Source organism: Bufo bufo, chromosome 2, assembly GCF_905171765.1.
Source record: "Bufo bufo chromosome 2, aBufBuf1.1, whole genome shotgun sequence".
NCBI classification, from domain to species: domain Eukaryota; kingdom Metazoa; phylum Chordata; class Amphibia; order Anura; family Bufonidae; genus Bufo; species Bufo bufo.
Genome location: NC_053390.1, coordinates 594,964,533 through 594,985,671, shown reverse-complemented (window position 1 = coordinate 594,985,671; position 21,139 = coordinate 594,964,533). Strand labels below are relative to the sequence as shown.

Here is a 21,139-nt window from a genome sequence, read left to right as displayed (position 1 = left end):
GCCTGTTTCAGTTTAATCGCTATTTTCAATTAATTTAATGCTCAAATTTTTTTTGGTCTCACTCTCATTTCTTCTTGTTGCATGTTGAAGCTCTAGTTGGAACCTTGTTAAGATCCAACAATGTAAAATATGATTTTTTGCCATTTTTCAAGTGGTCTTAAACTTTTGATCAGGACTGTACCAGACCCGACATAACCCGGATTCAAGGCTGAATAAAAGTAAAAAGTACAGACCATGGAAATAAAATCAGTAACAAGGTAATCTTGGTTTTGATATGGTACTTATCTGTGATTGTTTCTAGCAGGGAAACCAGAGAAGTATCGGGGAAGGTAGTGCGCTGCATTTTTGATATTGTCTTACATTTAGGAGTTTTTAAGCAGCAGGAAGTGGGGCACTGCTGCGATACTGCAGCATAATATAAAGAAATAGAGCACAAGTGACAGTGGACTATTGAAGTTTAATTAACTATCTATCTATTATATCTCTGTTAGGAAAGCTCTAAACCCGCGCTGACTACAAATGGTATACCACAATATGAATAACACACTGTCACAATGATGAGCTATTTCCTGGTGAAAGTATGTAAATATAATGTGAAACAAAGTTGATACTTGAAACAAGGTGCTATAGGAATGGATAGATCCCGACCAGGAAATAGCTCATCATTGTGATTTACATAAAAACCAGGATACAGGCAGCAACCCGTGAGAACCCAGCAGTGGCGATATCAAACTACAGCATTACAGTGGGGTTTTGTTCCTTGGCGACAGCGTGGGTATTTTTCTTGACTTTTTTATCTATTATATCTGCCTATCTATCTTTATCTAAATATGGTATATAAATCTACAATACTATGAGTTCTGTATCCACATTTTATTTGTGACATAGCATGAAAATTAATGAAGCATTGTGTAATGTTCTAAACTCATTATGGACCATGCATATGGTTCATTCGCCAGTCAAAATCTCACTTCAATCAATTTAGCACACAGATGGTCAGAAAAATGGTGACTATACCATACATAATAATATTCTAATCACGATTTTTTTATCGAGAATATCGGCACTTCGAGAATTTGCGAAAATGTAGAATGTAGAATATAGTGCGAGAGAGAGAGAGAGCAGTGACATTGCTGTACTCTGTGCTTTCATCTGGATCCTATTCCTTATGCAATTACATTAGATAGTTAGTTAGCTCCTATATATAATACAGATAGTGGGAGATAGTCAGTGTAGGCTAGATAGTGATATAGTGTAGCTGATAGGTTCCAGTGCAGGGTGTTAGGTAGTGTGATAGGAATTACTGTTTCTCTGCTGTCCATACATACATGCTGCAGACATAGTGCACCAATCAGTAGTATCTACTCAGATACCTGATAAAATGTGAATTTGCATGTATTGCGCAAAAAATATGCGCATCATTAGAGGCGATTTGCGCAATCGCTAAAATAATGACTGTAGATCACGAATTCTAGAATTCGTGAATTTATTAATTGTGAAAACGAGTATTGCCTATGCCGCTCATCACTAAGAAATAACTGCAATACACTCTTTATCTGGGCCCTGATCCTGTGGCTATCGTCATGCATATCAAATATGTGACCTTTCATAAAAGTCACCATCTTGCTACTGTACATAATGCTTTGTGCTACAGAAAGAAAAATGATATCTTAGCAACTTGAATTAATGGTTACATATCAAATGCAAATATATATTCAGTTATATTCATTAGTATTGTAAAACTAAAGAAATGTTTAAATAAATGGAACAAAAATGCAGAGAGGACATATTTATGGGAACATCTAAAAAGCTAAAGCAGAACTCACAGTAATAGTGAATTATTAACTGTATCAATGGTAGCATCAGATGATCTGTTCTGCATTGTACATATTTATGGCTCCTACGTACATAGTGCTATTTCTTTTTGCCATTTTGACTGCATGAAAAATGGATTTTATTTTTTATTTTTTTTAAAAGAACATTGTCTTTAAGGTGTTTTTTTTTACTCTTGTGTATTGTGTCATTTTGTACATACATTTCCCTGTCATTTTTAGTGTCCTTTAGGCCTCATGCACACGACCGTGCTGTTTTTTGCGTTCCGCAAACCGCGGATCCGCAAAAAATGGAAGCCGCCCGTGTTGCCTTCCGCAATTTGCGGAACGGAATGGGCGCCGGCAATATAAATGCCTATTCTTGTCCGCAAAGCGCGGACAAGAATAGGACATGTTATTTTTTTTTTGGGCGGGGCCGCGGAACGGAGCCACGAATGCGGACAGCACCGGCAAAACGACGGCTCGGATGCGGACCCAAACAACGGTCGTGTGCATGAGGCCTTAGTCTGTTGGGAAAAATGCCAGAATAAACTGTCAATCCCAGAACATGCTGCATTTTGAAAAAAAAAAAAGCTTATGACCCAAATGTGCCACAAAAGCACCACACAAATTCTACAAACAAAATGAATTTTTAACATCCGGTTCCATAAAGATTAGTCAAGAAAAATGGCATTTTCACAATAACACTGCATATGCAACCAAAATATTTTAGTGGCAGCAAGACTAGTCTCCCCTCTCCCCCTACCTGATGTACATCAAATGTGTCTTATCTCCACTGCGGCCTGGCTCTCTTCCCTCTCCTTTTCCTCCTTGTATCTGGAGGGGATGTGTATCTCATGATTGTGCAATGTCTTAGAAGCACTGTTTCTAGGTAACAGCTGTGTTGTGTGTGAAAACATGGAATATTATTACAGTAGTATCATTACAATGTAATTTTTGTAATTTTTCTCTTTTTAACATACAGTACTAGGGAAGAGCAAATTTCATATTTTGAAGATCGTGTGCGGGTTCGTGTTGTGGTATTTACTGAATTGCATTATGGATTCCATTACCATGGACCATAGCCCAACTCCATGATAGAATGCATAACGGAATGCCTTTAGAGGCATTCCATTATTCATTCCGTCATAATAGAACCCTCCCCTATGGCCTGCCTAACGGATCCGTCTGGTTTACTTTATGCTGGAGTCCTCTGGAATTGCGTTATGGTCCGTAGTAAGGGAATCCATAACGCAATTCGGTAAATTCAGTAAATACCACAACACAAACCCGCAAACTAACTTCAAAATATGAAATTCACTCATCCCTATACAGTACCTATATCCAGTTCTTGTGTCTTCAGTTTCTGTGCATGGGCAGAAGCTCAGCCCATTTAACAATCAAGCACCTGCCACTTACAGGAGTGCACTGCTGTCAGCTCTTAACTCCTTTCTCCCCCACATAGAAAATAGTCCTTCACACACAGCCCTAGAGATTCCACTAATATGGTATGTTAGACACCACCCAAAATTTTCTTCTCCACTGTCTAGAAGCAGATATAGCTATATAGTTCTATGCATTTTGAAGTAGGGACAAAAGAAAAATATATATCTGGGTCCCTTCAGATGGTTCACTATGTGAGACCACTTTAACAGCACTGAGGGAAGGGGATGGAAGTAGGGAGGCAGAGAAGGTGGACCAGCTTTCAAGAAAAAGGCGAAGCCTCAGAGAGCAAAATGCAAATTGCATTAAAAAAACACAATACTTTTATTGCATGCATACTGCAATTATACCTCCTTTGAAATATACTTTAATTTATCCTTTTAACAGATATATGTATGTACTCTTCTGTGTGTTTTCATAAGCTTGTAAACCTCTTTAATGCTGATCTGCTTTAATTATAACTGACAAAAGTTTGGCAGCAGTAAGTTTAGTCAGCTAGTGGGGTATTGTAAATAACAAGTACAGTGACACAGTGGTTCACTGCAAGGGTTAATTTCATGCCACAAAATTCAATGTTGTGATTTAATGTTAAAAACACTTGTCTCTTTATTCACTGTGTATCCCAAATGGTTGTATATGGACAATGAACAGTTAACACTGGCAGTCTTGGCCTCCTTGTCTGTAGTGAGTCTTAAAAAGGTTGGCTACTTATGGCGTATGTAAGATAACTATATGGCACTTAGTAATATAGCCTTTGTTAATATTCCGAGCCGCTTGCTATATTTAGAAAGCCATGTGCCCTTTTTGGATGGAAGGACATGTGACCAGACAAATCACCTCCATGTGATGACTCCTGCATTCAAACATGCTCCACTTGCACTAAACTCCCAACAGTGCAAGTGCAGATGACAGGTGCGATGTATTTGAATGGAGGAGACATCACATGACCCTCCATCAGCAGTAATTTTATGGACAAGACCTCTGTGTAGATAGGACAAAATGCTTTGCAAACAAGGGGGCATACCTTATTAAATATAGAAAATGGCACAAAATTTCAACAATGGCTATATTAGCAAGTACTATATAATTCTCATCAGTGACCAAAAAGTGGTCAACCCCATTAACTAAGAACAGCTAGAGGCAAGACTTCCATGTGGGAAGCTCCTACCAAGTAGGCCCAAAGAAAAGTCTCATCCAGAAAATGCGATTCTCATCCTGAGAAGCTGCCAAAGAAGAACCTGAGAGACTACCCCTAAAGGGAAAGAGAACAAACATTCACAGAAGGTCCAGAACAATCAAGGCTGTTCAGGATTCAGACAATAGGATACCAAATGTTATTTAAACAATTAAACTTTACTGCTTGTGGAAAGGGTATACTGCTGTGATGTCCACCACAGTTTAAGATGGACTGACTATCCAGATCAAAGATCTGCACTCTTTAGCCTGGGAATTGCAGAAAGCATTAATTAGAAAATAATTGCATGCCCATGATTATTTGGGAAGATTTAAAAGTAAACTAAGAGTGAGACTCAGGGAGTATTACTACCATCATTGCTACTGCCTATATACACAATTGGTAAAAGCCTACTATGTAACAAAATCTAGACCTGCTGCTCATTGCTGCTAAATTAACTACTAATCCCATTATCAAGTCAGTAAAGAGAGACTATATTTATTGCAACCAAACAGGCCTGGTCAGTGACTCACTTTTTGACTGCCCCTGCCCTTCTGCATTTCACACTGCCAAATGTTCACCATCAAGGGAACCCTAGCTAACACGAGGCAGGAGACCCAGAAAGCACAGAGTATGCCCCAAATGATGAAAGAATTCCCCCTTAACAGTGACTGTTATAGCAGCCCTCTCCCTTAACAGTGACCTCCACAGCACTCCGTCCCTTAACTGTGACCGCCACAGCACCCCATCCCCTTAACTGGGATCTCCACAGCAGTCCTCCCCCTTAATTGTTACCTCTACAGTGGCATTCCCCCTTAATAGTGACCTCCTCAGTGCCCCGCATCCATAACAGTGACCTATAACAAAAAAATGGCTGAGTTGTTACGGAAACCTGATGTAAAACTGTGTCCACAGTATGTCAATACTGAAAGGCCTGCGAGCTTCTATTGGTAATAAGGGTCATGTGACTGTGTGTATGGCAGTTAGGATATGAGTAAAGTTGCGAGCTCCTATCTCAGGAACGGTATGTCCTAGAGAACGGAGACCTTTATGAAAACCTTCCCAAAGACCTAGACGCCAAATTTGGTACTAATCGGTCCAGTCATTTGGCTGTGCATAAGCAGAAAAATGGACAGACAGAGAACAGACAGACTTTTATTTTTATATATACAGGTAAGAGAATAGATAAGATAGCTATCACTTAGTAGTTGAGACACATTTCATCAGACGCTATTGAGGCTGATTGATAGCAGGTGATATGGAATGCTGTTTCATCTTATGCATTATAGAAAGGATGTTTGCTTTTTTAAATTACAGTGAAATATACAAAGACCTAGGGCCACAGTGGGACATTTAGATGGCTGTTGTTGAATTTGCAGGAAATGTTTAAATAGATAGATAGATAGATAGATAGATAGATAGATAGATAGATAGATAGATAGCTAGATGGATATTTTATCTTGTACCTATTTATCTTCTATCTATTTATTATCTATCTATCTATCTATCTATCTATTGGACCTTTGTCTTTTTCCACCTTTGCAACTATGTAAAGACAGGAAATTGTTACAAAATGAATGTTAACTGTCATACAATAGGCAACATGGTGGTTCAATGGTTAGCGATGGTGTCTTGCAGTGCTGGGGTCCCAGGTTCTAATCTAATCAGGGTCAGCCTCTGCATGGTGTCTGTGTGTCCTCTCCATGTTTGAGTTGGTTTCCTCCAGCATGCAAAAACATACTGAATGGGAATTTAGATTGTGAGCCCCACTGTGTACAGGGAGTAATGATCATACTGTCTGTAAAGTGTTACAGAATTTGTTAGTGCTTTGTAAATCACATAAATAAAATTCAATGGCACACAATTCACTTATCACAGTAAAAAATACCTTTTTGTCTCTCATACATTAACACAGATAATGTACTTAGTACGGTACATATGTTTGGTGGCCCCTCTTTGCAAATCTACACAGTAACACAAATGTTATGCAAGACTAATAAAATAACATGAAATCTTATTTTTGAGCATAAAGTATTGCACATATGAATAGAAGACAGTCTGTTAATACCTGAAGCAAGGTTACTTCAGATTAAAGTCAATAATAAACAGGGGAGCAGGCAAATAGTCTACATAATGAATTGACTGCAATGAAAAGAAGGACATCATCGTTTGGACTTCTTCGTTTAGTTTGTTATTTTGAAATTTTGCAAGTGAGAGATATTGTAATAATACTTACAGGATTAAGAAGCACTGTTAGGAAAAGCTCTCCTCCTTTGATGCTTTTATCCAGTTCACTTGGTCCACCAGGATATTCTTTATAGAAAATTGTATGCGTGAATAAACCACAAGTTTGCCGAGGCAGAACCTAGTAAATAAAGCCAGATGATAATGTGGCTAAAACAATTGTCTCCTGTACATGAGTAAGTAAATTAGCTTTTGTCTTGAAGAGTAGCCAGCTTGTACTATCTCTTTGATCAAAGTCTCGGCAAAATGTCTGAGGAAGGATATAAAGAGGAATGGGATAGAACTTCCCTAAATACTGCACCCATAAAACTATTGTTAAGGCTAGGGGTGCTACTTTTTTTTTTTCTTATGTTGAGGTTTGACTTTTCTGCTTTCCCTCAAAGATGGAAAACATATTTCTGCCAGCAACCACCACTAGAGGTCTCACTGTATACAGGTATAAAGAACTTTCTTTAAAGGGGTTGACCCATGAAAAATATTCTACAGTTTTCAGACCAGCACATGAATCTGAATACTGTTGTAATTACATGTAATTAAAAATTTTGCATAGCCACTGAGTTATTCAATAAAATGTATCTGCATAGCGCCACCTACTGTTTGTTTTTTTCTTAATTCTTTGTCCGGCTCACAGAGATGGCCGCACATGCTCAGTTTCATCTTTCAACTGCCTCCTGAGTTGTGATAAGGAGAGCATGGACACTAGGGTGTTTCATTTTGTAAACAAACAATATTCCTGGTGCTTGCTCTCTCCTATAATATCCTTAGCTGCAGTGTTGTAGCAGAACCGGACAAACCGCCACAAAAAGCCAAAGCTGAAATAGATATAAATATAAAGTGACACTGCTCTTGCCTCAACCTTTCTCAGTAAACTCCTACACAGTGGGGGTGTCACGGACTTGTTTGCTAAAACGGTAGTTTTAGCAAATAAAGGTTGAGGCAAGTGCGGTGTCACTTTATATTTATAGTGTTTCATTTTGTAATGGAAATTATTTTTTTTAATCATTTTTGCAGACTTTGCTTATGCCCCAAGTCTCAGTGATGTAAAATATATATATGCCAAATCTAATATTTAGAGGCTGCACAGTTTTGTAAAAGTAGGCAACAAATATGATTTATTGGGAAAACTAGAAATCACAAACTTAAAAAAATATTAAAACTAGACACTAAGATTAATAGGTAGTATGATAGGTAAAACATGTGTTATATTAATCAACTTTGAACAATGCAATCCCTTCTTTTGTTAGCTTGGTGACGACTTTTCTGAGATGCTTGACTACCCTCAACAAGAATTGTTTTTGTTGTACGTCCCTGACCGATTTGTAAAACTTTTTTATCAGAGCAATTCCTCTTTCTGCGGTATCATTGACCACCTTAAGAGCGTTCACATGGCTTCTTAGAGAATCACTGCAGTATTCTGTCACGTCGTGGATCCCAAACAATTCAAAGAACGTCTTTGTTTTATTAGTAACGAAATAGCTCAGGTCTTTTCCTTCAAAAACTAGGTTTTTACCCTCTAATCGTTTCATTTCCTTTTTCTTTGCAGGTTTGGTTTCTACATTTTTAGTCATATTTTCCCTAACAGTCTGAGTAATACGTTCATCCAAAAAAGCCAATCCTACGTTTGTTTCTGACAGATACCAAAGGTGTCTATTAGCAACTATGAGAGCACTTTTTTAATGTCTGCATCTGGGTAAGTGCTCCGAAGCTGTAGCATATCCAAATCATTCTTTGGAGCCCATCAACTTACAATTGCCTTGTGCAAAAAGCGAATATATATGAGGCAGACAAAATGTGCAATCCTTTTCATTTATTTTAATTCTCGTTGAGCAATATTGAACTGTTTAGTGAAGAGGACAATTTTAAGTGCATATATTGCTTTTGCCATCCACCTTGCTTGATGCAGAGCCCCTTAGATCCTGAAACTGAAGTAGTTTTTAGACCAACCTCCTAGGTTACAGGAGTGAGAGCAGTAATAAAAGTGATCAATGTGTGAAACACCTAAATATTAGAAATTTGGCATATATATCTTTTACATCACTGAGACTCGGAGCGTAAGCAAAGTCATATGAAAATCACATCTTTGGAAAAATGAAACCTAATGGACACACCCCCTTAGCTGCATCAGAAAAGACACGGCTCTTGAGCTGTCAGACACTCCCCTTGAGGAATGAATGAGGAGATCTCTGGATCCATGTGAGGTACAGGGCTGGTTCTCGCTTTATTAGAAACAGATTGTCATATGCTATATGATGTCTGATTTTCATTTTTTACATTAATCATGAAATCCACTTTAAGTTGAATAGGTGCTGTATGAATTCATATCCTGTAAGTTCTATTCTGTGAAAGCAAAAATTTGACTATTTAATTAAATAATGTGAAGACAAATAAATGAGAAAAACAGAGCTCAAATAAAGAAAGATAACAGAGTTTCTGGGAACCACAGAAAACGGGTTTCCATGATTTTTTTCAAACTCCCCACCCAGACCTACCTCTAGAGAGATCTATACTTACCTATTCCCTGACAGTCTATTCTAGCTTTGTGGCTTCAGTGGACTCATGGTCACTGACAGTTAACTTCTGCATGGACAAGGTCATGTGTGCTACTGCAGCTAATGACTGGCCTCAAGGGTGACATCATCCCAAGCTGCACATGACCCAGCAGTAATGTCCTTCATGGGGACGTATCACCCTTGAGGCCAGTCATTGGCTGTAGCAGTGTCCGTGTCTATGTGGAGCTAGGTCTGAGCTCAGAGAAACTTTATCTTTGAGACTTCTACAGCCAAGAAAGCTACTTTATCATCAATAAGTGCTCCAGAGAGAGGAAAGCAGAAGGTCGACTCCACAAAGCCATTCATTGGGGTTAGTCATCAAGGTATTGAGCACATTTTACAGCCAATAGACTTTGCTGTTGTGAGAGGGAACATTGCTAATGCACCCTTCCACACTTTCAGATGGTTTGGCCAACTGTATCTGCACCCTTCAGCCCAGGAATTTGCAGAAACTTATCAATAACCCCATTGCGTGCCTAAGGTTCTGCAGAGAGAGACTTTAGAGAGACTGGGAGAAGGAGTACTAAACCTCCATTGTTGTTCCTCTCCAAGAGCTTCTATTGGGGAAGTAATACATTCTGTTATACAGTATGCCTTGGAACTATGTATTGGTATTAGTGTTGAGCGAACAGTTCGAGCATAGTTCGGGTCCGTACCGAATTTTGGGGTGTTCGTGACACGGACCCGAACCCGAACTTTTTCGTAAAAGTTCGGGTTCGGGTTCGTCGTTCGGCATGTATTTTGGCGCATTTTGAAAGGCTGCAAAGCAGCCAATCAACATGCATCATACTACTTGCCCTAAGATGCCATCGCAGCCATGCCTACTATTGGCAAGGCTGTGATTGGCCAAGTGCAGCATGTGACTCAGCCTCTTTATAAGCTTGTGCGCACGTCGGGACGTGCTCACTCCCGATGTGAATAGAACAGGGATAGACGCAGCTGATGCTAGGGCGAGAATAGGCAGGGATAATTGAATAACTGGAAGCAAATTTCTCTCCTCCACCTGTGATTCATCTGAACAACTGCAGCTGAGCTGCTTTTTTGATAGGGATTGGCTATTTTTAGAGTGGCCAGAGTGATTTTTCCATCCACATGTACCTGGGCTGACCGCCGGCCGCCATTTTGCGACTTGTAGTGCTGCAGCAGAAGCTGCCACAGTGTGCATTCCAAAGCTCCAAACAAGTCAGACATCTACACCTGGGATTCAGACCAATAGCGATTTAGCAGCACAGTCCAAGGCTATTTTTTTTAAAGGTTGTGCAGACCATTTTGTGGCACATGTTACTGGGCTGATAGGCGGCGGCCATCTTGGGACTAGTGCTGCAGCACAATCTCTCCCAACGTCCATTAATCACTTGTAATAGTGGTCTGTGCCATAGAAATCCTACATCAGGGACTTGGGTGTGCTTGTGTCACCCCTACTAATACCAGTCCACCTGTAATCCATACAGTGAAAAGCCATAAAGTATTCCAGTGAGGGAATTTTTTTTTTATTTAAAAAAGGCCAAGTTAGTTTATCTGGCGTTCAATATACTAGATACAGTTAGGCCTGCGTTTCATACATCTGGAATTAGCAAACTAATGTGCTGGGGTTGGGAAAACATATATGTACCCATACTAGAATCTGTCAAAGAAAGCGGTACTCACATATAACAGTCATTCCATCTGTAATCCATACAGTCAAAAGACTGAAAGTATTCCAGTGAGGAAATTTTTTTTATTTAAAAAAGGCCAAGTTAGTTTATCTGGCGTTCAATATACTAGATACAGTTAGGCCTGCGTTTCATACATCTGGAATTAGCAAACTAATGTGCTGGGGTTGGGAAAACATATATGTACCCATACTAGAATCTGTCAAAGAAAGCGGTACTCACATATAACAGTCATTCCATCTGTAATCCATACAGTCAAAAGACTGAAAGTATTCCAGTGAGGGAATTTTTATTTTATTTAAAAAAGGCCAAGTTAGTTTATCTGGCGTTCAATATACTAGATACAGTTAGGCCTGCGTTTCATACATCTGGAATTAGCAAACTAATGTGCTGGGGTTGGGAAAACATATATGTACCCATACTAGAATCTGTCAAAGAAAGCGGTACTCACATATAACAGTCATTCCATCTGTAATCCATACAGTCAAAAGACTGAAAGTATTCCAGTGAGGGGATTTTTTTTATTTAAAAAAGGCCAAGTTAGTTTATCTGGCATTCAATATGCTAGATACAGTTAGGCCTGCGTTTCATACATCTGGAATTAGCAAACTAATGTGCTGGGGTTGGGAAAACATATATGTACCCATACTAGAATCTGTCAAAAGCGGTACTCACATATAACAGTCATTCCATCTGTAATCCATACAGTCAAAAGACTGAAAGTATTCCAGTGAGGGGATTTTTTTTATTTAAAAAAGGCCAAGTTAGTTTATCTGGCGTTCAATATACTAGATACAGTTAGGCCTGCGTTTCATACATCTGGAATTAGCAAACTAATGTGCTGGGGTTGGGAAAACATATATGTACCCATACTAGAATCTGTCAAAGAAAGCGGTACTCACATATAACAGTCATTCCATCTGTAATCCATACAGTCAAAAGACTGAAAGTATTCCAGTGAGGGAATTTTTTTTTTATTTAAAAAAGGCCAAGTTAGTTTATCTGGCGTTCAATATACTAGATACAGTTAGGCCTGCGTTTCATACATCTGGAATTAGCAAACTAATGTGCTGGGGTTGGGAAAACATATATGTACCCATACTAGAATCTGTCAAAGAAAGCGGTACTCACATATAACAGTCATTCCATCTGTAATCCATACAGTCAAAAGACTGAAAGTATTCCAGTGAGGGAATTTTTTTTTTATTTAAAAAAGGCCAAGTTAGTTTATCTGGCGTTCAATATACTAGATACAGTTAGGCCTGCGTTTCATACATCTGGAATTAGCAAACTAATGTGCTGGGGTTGGGAAAACATATATGTACCCATACTAGAATCTGTCAAAGAAAGCGGTACTCACATATAACAGTCATTCCATCTGTAATCCATACAGTCAAAAGACTGAAAGTATTCCAGTGAGGGGATTTTGCTTATAAAAAATAATATATTTTATTGTGGTGCGAGTTGAATCGCAACAATGAAGAAAAATACTATTAAGGGACGAGGACGCGGTCGTGGTGGTGTCCGTGGAGCCTCTGTTGCTGGTAGAGGACGTGGCCGTTCGGCCCCAGGCGCACACAGTAGGGAACGAACTCCCTCAACTAGCCAGCAGAATGTACCGCAATATCTCATGGGGCCCAATGCCGCTCTTAGGATGGTAAGGCCTGAGCAGGTACAGGCATTAATCGATTGGGTGGCCGACAGTGCTTCCAGCACGTTCACCACATGGTCTTCCACCCAGTCTTCTGCGGAAAGCGCACAGGTGGCACCTGAAAACCAAGCCCATCAGTCTGTCACATCACCCCCAAGCATATCAGGGAAACGGTCTGAGCCACAAGTTATGCAGCAGTCTCTTCTTCTGTTTGAAGACTCTGCTTCCAGGGTTTCCCAGGGGCGTCCACCTAGCCCTTCCCCAGTGGAGGAAGACATACCATGCACTGACGCACAACCACTTATGTCTCCAGATGAAGAGGACATGGGAATACCACCACAGCAGAGTCACCGACTCTCTGATGATGACGAAACACAGGTGCCCACTGCCGCGTCTTTTTGCAGTGTGCAGACTGAACAGGAGGAGGTCAGGGAGGGAGACTGGGTGGAAGACGATGCAGAGGACGATGAGGTCTTAGACCCCACATGGACTGAAGGTCGTGGCGATGACTTTCACAGTTCAGAGGAAGAGGTAGTGGTGAGACCGAGACAACAGCGAAGCCAAAGAGGGAGCAGGGGGCCAAAGCAGACGAGCCGCCGCCCCCAGAGTTCGCCTGCTACTGGACATCGCCAACAGGGACCCAGCCCCACAAAGGCAGCTTCAAAGAGTTCCCTGGCATGGCACTTCTTTAAACAATGTCCTACCGACAAGACCCGAGTGACTTGCACGCTCTGCCATCAGAGCCTGAGGCGAGGCATTAACGTTCTGAACCTCAGCACAACCTGCATGACCAGGCATCTACATGCAAAGCATGAACTGCAGTGGGGTACACACCTTAAAAACCAGGCACTCGCTGAGGCTCCCCCTGCTCCCTCTACCGCTGCTGCCTCGGCTTCCGCCTCGAGAGGAATGTTGCCACCTGCCGAGCAGCAAACAGAGGATGTGCCACCGACACCACCACCACCGCCACCGTCAACTAGCGTCTCCACTATATCACACAGCAGCGTTCAGCTCTCAATATCTCAAACCTTAGAGAGGAAGCGCAAATTCCCCCCGAGTCACCCTCGAGCCCTTGGCCTGAACGCCAGCATTTCTAAACTGCTGGCCTTTGAAATGCTGTCATTCCGGCTGGTGGACACAGACAGCTTCAAACAGCTGATGGCCATGGCTGTCCCGCAGTATGTGGTTCCCAGCCGCCACTACTTCTCCAAGACAGCCGTGCCTTCCCTGCACATGCAAGTGTCCGATAAAATCAAGTGTGCACTGCGCAACGCCATTTGTGGCAAGGTCCACCTAACCACAGATACGTGGACCAGTAAGCACGGCCAGGGACGCTATATCTCACTAACTGCACACTGGATGAATGTAGTGGCGGCTGGGCCCCCGGCGGACAGTTCCTTGGCGCACGTCCTTCCGCCCCCTAGGATCGCAGGGCATCATTCTCTGCCTCCTGTAGCCTCCTCCTCCTACTCGGCTTCCTCCTCCACTGCTTCCACCAGCTCATCCGGTCAGCCACACACCTTCACCACCAACTTCAGCACAGCCCGGGGTAAACGTCAGCAGGCCATTCTGAAACTCATATGTTTGGGGGACAGGCCCCACAGCGCAAAGGAGTTGTGGCGGGGTATTGAACAACAGACCGACGAGTGGTTTCTGCCGGTGGGCCTCAAGCCAGGCCTGGTGGTATGCAATAATGGGCGAAATCTCGTGGCAGCTCTGGGACTAGCTGGTTTGACGCACATCCCTTGCCTGGCGCATGTGCTGAACTTGGTGGTGCAGAGGTTCATTCACCACTACCCCAACATGTCAGAGCTGCTGCATAAAGTGCGGGCCGTCTGTGCGCGCTTCCGCCGTTCACATCCTGCTGCTGCTCGCCTGTCTGCGCTACAGCGGAACTTCGGCCTTCCCGCTCACCGCCTCATATGCGACGTGCCCACCCGGTGGAACTCCACCTTGCACATGCTGGAGAGACTGTGCGAGCAGCAGCAGGCCATAGTGGAGTTTCAGCTGCAGCACGCTCGCGTCAGTCGTACTGCCGAACAGCACCACTTCACCACCAATGATTGGGCCTCCATGCGAGACCTGTGTGCCCTGCTGCGCTGTTTCGAGTACTCCACCAACATGGCCAGTGGCGATGACACTGTTATCAGCGTTACAATACCACTTCTATGTCTCCTTGAGAAAACACTTAGGGCAATGATGTTAGAGGAGGTGGCCCAGGTGGAGGAGGAGGAGGAGGATGAGGGCTCGTTTCTAACACTTTCGGGCCAGTCTGTTCGAAGTGGCTCAGAGGGAGGTTTGTTTAAGCAGCAGAGGACAGGTTCACAAGTCGCCAGCCAAGGCACTGTACTGGAGGACGAGGAGGATGAGGAGGAGGAGGTGGAGGGGGACGAGGATGACGCAAGTTCACAGCGGGGTGGCAGCCCAGGCCCATCACTGGTGCGTGGCTGGGGGGATACGGTGGACGATGACGATACTCCTCCCACAGAGGACAGCTTGTCCTTACCCATGGGTAGCCTGGCCCACATGAGCGAATATATGCTCCAATGCCTGCGCAACGACAGCAGAGTTGCCCACGTTTTAACGTGTGCAGACTACTGGGTGGCCACCCTGCTGGATCCCCGGTATAAAGACAATGTGCCCACTTTAATTCCTGAACTGGAGCGCGACCGTAAGATGCGCGAGTACAAGCGCACGCTGATAGAGGCGCTCTTGAGAGCATTCCCACATGTCACAGGGGAACAGGTGGAAGGTGAAGGCAGAGGAGTGGCAAGAGGTCGCCAACGCAGCTGTGTCACGGCCAGCTCATCTGAGGGCAGGGTTAGCATGGCAGAAATGTGGAAAAGTTTTGTCTCCACGCCACAGCTATCTGCACCGACACCTGATACGGAACGTGTTAGCAGGAGGCAGCATTTCACTAACATGGTTGAACAGTATGTCTGCACACCCCTCCACATCCTGACGGATGGTTCGGCCCCATTCAACTACTGGGTTTCGAAATTGTCCACGTGGCCAGAGTTAGCATGTTATGCCTTGGAGGTGCTTTCCTGCCCGGCGGCCAGCGTTTTATCTGAACGCGTATTCAGCACGGCAGGGGGCGTCATTACTGACAAGCGCAGCCGCCTGTCCACAGCCAACGTGGACAAGCTGACCTTCATAAAGATGAACCAGGCATGGATCCCACAGGACCTGTCCCTCCCTTGTGCAGAGTAGTCCTTATTAACTGCCTAAAACATGTCTTGTTGTGCTACGGGCCACTTCTTTATTTGATACAAATTTTATGAAACCCACAGTTGAATGAAACTCTTCTCTGTCTGGGCGCCGGGGCCTAACCAGATGAAAGTGGCCGGTTAAACTAACGGGTGACATGAAGCCATAACCTCTGCCATGCTACCTCTGTCTTCTGTCTGGGTGCTGAGGCCTAAGTCAAATAAAGCGGTCTTCTGCTGTGCTGGGGGATATGAAGCTAATCTCTGACCTCTCTCCTCTGTCTGGGTCCAAAGGCCTAAATCACTGAAAGAGGCCTTCTCCTGTGGTGTGTGATATGATGCCAGAATATGTGCTGTGGGGCCTCTCTCCTCTTCCTGGGTGCAGGGGTCAAATAAACTAAATTGTGGCCTACTCCTGTGGTGGTTGATATGATGCCTGATTCTCTGATGTGGAACCTCTCTCCTCTGTTTGGGTGAAGGGGTCAAAGTAACTAAATGGTGGCTTCTCCTGTGGTGGCTGATATGATGCCAGAATATGTGCTGTGGTGCCTCTCTCCTCTTCCTGGGTGCAGGGGTCAAAGTAACTAAATGGTGGCTTCTCCTGTGGTGGCTGATATGATGCCAGAATATGTGCTGTGGGGCCTCTCTCCTCTTCCTGGGTGCAGGGGTCAAAGTAACTCAATGGTGGCTTCTCCTGTGGTGGCTGATATGATGCCAGAATATGTGCTGTGGTGCCTCTCTCCTCTGTCTGGGTCCAAAGGCCTAAATCACTGAAAGAGGCCTTCTCCTGTGGTGTGTGATATGATGCCTGAATATGTGCTGTGGTGCCTCTCTCCTCTTCCTGGGTGCGGGGGTCAAAGTAACTCAATGGTGGCTTCTCCTGTGGTGGCTGATATGATGCCAGAATATGTGCTGTGGGGCCTCTCTCCTCTTCCTGGGTGCAGGCGTCAAAGTAACTCAATGGTGGCTTCTCCTGTGCTGATTGATATAAAGCTGATGGTTGTGCCATCTGACATGGTTGCCAGGGTCTGATTCAATGGGGGCCTACTCCTGTGGTGGGTGATCTAAATGCCTGATTCTCTGCTGTGAAACCTCTCTCCTCCGTCTGGGTGTAGGGGTCAAAGTCTTTCAAAGTCGCCTTCTCCTGTGCTGATTGATATGAAGCTGATGGTTGTGCCATCTGACATGGTTGCCGGGGTCCCATTAAATTGTGGCCTACTCCTGTGGTGGTTGATATGATGCCTGATTCTCTGATGTGGAACCTCTCTCCTCTGTTTGGGTGAAGGGGTCAAAGTAACTAAATGGTGGCTTCTCCTGTGGTGGCTGATATGATGCCAGAATATGTGCTGTGGGGCCTCTCTCCTCTTCCTGGGTGCAGGGGTCAAAGTAACTCAATGGTGGCTTCTCCTGTGGTGGCTGATATGATGCCAGAATATGTGCTGTGGTGCCTCTCTCCTCTTCCTGGGTGCGGGGGTCAAAGTAACTCAATGGTGGCTTCTCCTGTGGTGGCTGATATGATGCCAGAATATGTGCTGTGGTGCCTCTCTCCTCTTCCTGGGTGCGGGGGTCAAAGTAACTCAATGGTGGCTTCTCCTGTGGTGGCTGATATGATGCCAGAATATGTGCTGTGGTGCCTCTCTCCTCTTCCTGGGTGCAGGGGTCAAAGTAACTAAATGGTGGCTTCTCCTGTGGTGGTTGATATGATGCCTGATTCTCTGCTGTGAAACCTCTCTCCTCCATCTGGGTGTAGGGGTCAAAGTCTTTCAAAGTCGCCTTCTCCTGTGCTGATTGATATAAAGCTGATGGTTGTGCCATCTGACATGGTTGCCAGGGTCTGATTCAATGGGGGCCTACTCCTGTGGTGGGTGATCTAAATGCCTGATTCTCTGCTGTGAAACCTCTCTCCTCCGTCTGGGTGTAGGGGTCAAAGTCTTTCAAAGCCGCCTTCTCCTGTGCTGATTGATATGAAGCTGATGGTTGTGCCATCTGACATGGTTGCCGGGGTCCCATTAAATTGGGGCCTACTCCTGTGGTGGGTGATCTAAATGCCTGATTCTCTGCTTTGAAACCTCTCTCCTCCGTCCGGGTGTAGGGGTCAAAGTCTGTCAAAGTCGCCTTCTCCTGTGCTGATTGATATAAAGCTTATGCTTGTGCCATCTGACATGGTTGCCGGGGTCTGATTCAATGGTGGCCTACTCCTGTGGTGGGTGATCTAAATGCCTGATTCTCTGCTGTGTAACCTCTCTCCTCCGTCTGGGTGTAGGGGTCAAAGTAACTAAATGGTGGCCTACTCCTGTGGTGGGTGATATGATGCCTGGTTCTCTGCTGTGGGACCTCTCTCCTTTGTCTGGGTGCTGTGGTCAAAATAATAGTAAGTGACCTTCTCCATTGGTGGGTGACTTGAAGCCTGATTCTGTGCTATGGGACCTCACTCCAATTAATATTGTTTAATTTTTATTTATTTTATGTTAACTCATCATTTCCCTATCTACATTTGTTTGCAGGGGATTTAACTACATTTTGCTGCCTTTTGCAGCCCTCTAGCCCTTTCCGGGTGTGTTTTACAGCCTTTTTAGTGCCCAAAAGTTCGGGTCCCCATTGACTTCTATGGGGTTCGGGTTCGGGATGAAGTTCGGGTCGAGTTCGGATCCCGAACCCGAACATTTTTCGAAAGTTCGGCCGAACTCGTCGAACCCGAACATCCAGGTGTTCGCTCAACTCTAATTGGTATTGTTGGATGCACTATTACTCCTATTCTGCACTTTACTAAAGAGAGACTTATTTATTGATACTTACTGACTTTCCATCCGCTGGCCATTGCACCTGCTCTCCTGTCTTGCACCCTGACCAACACCTAACCATCAAAGGCACTCCAACTACCATCTGGAAGGACCCCCAATACCAGAGTGTGCCCTGAAAGAAGATAGATTGTGCTCTCCAGTCACTGCACAGTCCCAGGGAGCATCACAGTTAGGCTACATGCACACGACCGTATATATTTTGCGGTCAGCAATATGCGGATCCACAAAAAAAATATGGATGATCCATGTTGCATCCGTTTTTTTGCAGATTCATTGTAACTATGCCTATCCTTGTCCAGAAAAAAGGACAAGAATAGGACATGCTCTATATTTTTTGCTGGGCTACTGAACGAACATATGGATGTGGACAGCACACAGTGTGCTATCCGCATTCTTTGCAGACCCATTGAAGTGAATGGGTCCACATCCTATCCACAAAAACAAAAAACAAACACGTAACGGACACGGAAACAAAATACGTTTGAGGCCTTAGAGACTGTAAACTATGTGTGCTACTACTACCCTCAAGGCCACAACTACCACTCCCAACCCTATTCTGCACATATATAGGTCACTGCACATATACCACAGAAGTATGCCTATATAGCCTCTTATTCTGTCTTTGACTACTATTACTATTGACTCACATAATCACATTATACATTTTTTAATACATTAGTAGCTGGGTTATGATCCTGACTGGCCAAATGTATTAAACATGTCCTATGAATTTAGCCTGAAAAAGTAAAACTTTTGGGGAATTCTATAGCATTATAGCTGGGAACAAAAGATGAACTTCTACTTTTACCTTCATTAAAGCACAGCATGCAATTATTTTTGTATTGGAAAACGGCTGTATGACATCTTAGAGTAAGTTCACACATGGCAGATTTGTTGCAAATTTCTGCATTAATTTTGGGATTGGGTTGGTTGTGGGGTTTGGGAATGGGATTGCTTCTGCAGCAAGTGTATGGATTTTTGCCACATCTATTCAGATGATTGGGACAGACACAGACATTTCTGCAACACATCTTCCATCAGTAGTAGGCATCCCCAGTAGTACACCAGGTCACTGATTGGCTGTAGTGGTCACATAACAGTACAGCAAGCCATCACAAGCTGCTTGTAAACAAAGGCTAACCTAGGACACCTAGGACCTCCAGGGCATCTGTGTTAGATCAGCGGGGGACTGAAAAGATGAGTATAGGGGGATCTTTTATTATTTAATAAAATTTGCAGCATTTTTTTTTATACTGCTAGACAATTCATATAATTTATGTGAATTATGTGATTCAAACGGTTATCAGGGGGTTATTTTGTTTCCATGGTAATGCAGAGACTGAATCAATGATAATGCTGCACAAAATAAGCTTACCATTCACAGAGCCAATAGTTTAACACATGGTTACCAAAAAGTCTTCTCAAGATTTTAGAGTCCATTTGTTTCAGTCAGCATTTGATGTGTTATGCCATGCAATAATTACTTCCGTTCAATGGGTGTACCCACTGAGTTTTTTACAATCTACTTTTAAGCAGTCAAAATTTTGTCATATTCTTTTATGGATATTTCGATGTAAATGTAATAAACATTTTGATTCTGTTTCGAATAATAAAGATTTTCAAAATCAGTTTTTTAGATAAAAAATAAATAAATAATGCTATACTTGAATAATTATACCCTTAAAGGGAGTCTGTCACCTCCATATGGCCATATACAGTGCTTACATGGCTCTATAGCACACCTATACAGGATTGTAATGGTAAATTTGTTCTTTTCTTTAGACTTGCACAAGCAGGAAAAATGAAGTTTAATTCATATGCAAATTAGCACTCGCAAGTGCCCAGGGGCGGCCTTCAGTGTGTAGGTGCCCAGGCTGCTCTGCCTTCTTTTCACTTTACTCCTCCCCAGCCTCTGCCTTTGCCCGCCCTCAAGTCCGGACCTATCGATGAGGCAAGAGACTTGAGGGCGGGCAAAGGCAGAGACTGGGGAGGAGTAAAGTGAAAAGAAGGCAGAGCAGCCTGGGCACCTACACACTGAACGCCGCCCCTGGGCACTTGCGAGTGCTCATTTGCATATGAATTAAACTTCGTTTTTCCTGCTTGTGCAAGTCTAAAGAAAAGAACAAATTTACCATTACAATCCTGTATAGGTGTGCTACAGAGCCATGTAAGCACTGTATATGGTCATATAGTGGTGACAGACTCCCTTTAAAATAGTTTTCTGATTTAAAAAACAAAAAAACAAAACATAAAATGGCCTTTCTTGCTTAGTTGGAATATATCAATGCCAGTTTTGTTTCTAAGTGAAGTCTCTGCAGTAGGAGAATGCACTCCAATTTTGGCACTTCTGTTCCACTTTAGCATAACATGTATGTGGCTTATGCCATGCTGTTCTACTGGCACACAGCAGGCAAGCGGATGTGCTTCTTTTTTTCCAACAGCAGACACACAGTTATTGTGCCTTTATCCAGTGCTCACCCCAGCAGGGGGATGGAATCACCACATGAGGCTGAGAATTGCACTGACTTCCCAGGCACCAGGCAAGGCCTTACATTAGAGTCTCTCTCACTCACTGCATCACACAAAGTAGAGAGTTTTCTAATCT

General features: G+C 43.3%; 1 protein-coding gene across 2 annotated transcripts in view; it reads right to left on the bottom strand.

The window, feature by feature from the left end:
• LOC120989895 (bifunctional heparan sulfate N-deacetylase/N-sulfotransferase 4-like) overlaps positions 1-21,139 on the bottom strand; it is a 781,923-nt gene that overhangs the window by 313,646 nt on the left and 447,138 nt on the right. For both annotated transcript variants that reach the window (XR_005776339.1, XM_040418282.1), the window contains exon 6: positions 6,665-6,793. Coding sequence is in view for 1 of the 2 variants with exons in the window: in XM_040418282.1 (XP_040274216.1) it covers positions 6,665-6,793 (129 nt within the window). In the remaining variant the exon portion in view is untranslated. The remainder of the gene's footprint in view (positions 1-6,664; positions 6,794-21,139) is intronic.